This window comes from Penaeus monodon, chromosome 27 (genome assembly GCF_015228065.2).
Source record: "Penaeus monodon isolate SGIC_2016 chromosome 27, NSTDA_Pmon_1, whole genome shotgun sequence".
Classification (NCBI taxonomy): Eukaryota; Metazoa; Arthropoda; class Malacostraca; order Decapoda; family Penaeidae; genus Penaeus; species Penaeus monodon.
Genome location: NC_051412.1, coordinates 35,220,683 through 35,221,609, shown reverse-complemented (window position 1 = coordinate 35,221,609; position 927 = coordinate 35,220,683). Strand labels below are relative to the sequence as shown.

Below are 927 nucleotides of genomic sequence, written 5' to 3'. Positions count from 1 at the left end.
TTTGCCGAAGGTCTGGCGATAGAGATCTTAGAGGAAAGGAAAGGAATGATGGAGATTTGAGTTGGAGATTTGAGGTGGAGGAAAGTGCAAAGAGGCTGGGGGAGGTTTTGAGGCAAAGAGCAAAGAGTGGCGGAGGTGGGGGTTATTCACGAAGGTAGAGCAATGAAGTTTGGAAGTTTGGTAGGTGGAGGGGGAAACTGAAAGGAACAGAGGTAAGGATAAGAGTTGGAGTGGATGTGGAAGACGTGGAGTTAATGAGGTTCTGAGGCGAGAGTAAGATGCAGTGGATGGTTGGAGGTCGTGGAGGTACGATACTCGGAGGTGGAGAGGTTTGTGTGCTGGAGGTGGAGAGGTTAGTGTGCTGTGGAGGGGAGAGGTTTGTGTGTGGAGGAGGAGAGGTTAGTGTGCTGGAGGTGGAGAGGTTAGTGTGCTGGAGGTGGAGAGGTTTGTGTGCTGGAGGTGGAGAGGTTTGTGTGCTGGAGGTGGAGAGGTTAGTGTGCTGGTGGAGGAGAGGTTTGTGTTTTGGAGGAGGAGAGGTTAGTGTGCTGGAGGTGGAGAGGTTAGTGTGCTGGAGGTGGAGAGGTTTGTGTTTTGGAGGAGGAGAGGTTTGTGTGCTGGAGGTGGAGAGGTTTGTGTGCTGGAGGTGGAGAGGTTAGTGTGCTGGAGGTGGAGAGGTTTGTGTTTTGGAGGAGGAGAGGTTAGTGTGCTGGAGGTGGAGAGGTTAGTGTGCTGGAGGTGGAGAGGTTAGTGTGCTGGAGGTGGAAAGGTTAGTGTGCTGGAGGTGGAGAGGTTAGTGTGCTGGAGGTGGAGAGGCCGCGGGAAGGAGCAGAAGCGGATGTGTACAGCGATTGTCTGTTAACTTTACTGAGGTTTAGAGGGTGACAGACTGGTGGTGGTGAGGAGAGAACAGTGGAGGCTGAAAAGTTT

At 52.6% G+C, this 927-nt stretch overlaps 1 protein-coding gene across 1 annotated transcript in view; it reads right to left on the bottom strand.

The window, feature by feature from the left end:
- LOC119590505 (extensin-like) overlaps window positions 1-927 on the bottom strand; it is a 9,819-nt gene that overhangs the window by 5,577 nt on the left and 3,315 nt on the right. The window contains exon 2 of the mRNA XM_037939155.1: window positions 209-637. Within this exon, the coding sequence (XP_037795083.1) occupies window positions 209-637 (429 nt within the window). The remainder of the gene's footprint in view (window positions 1-208; window positions 638-927) is intronic.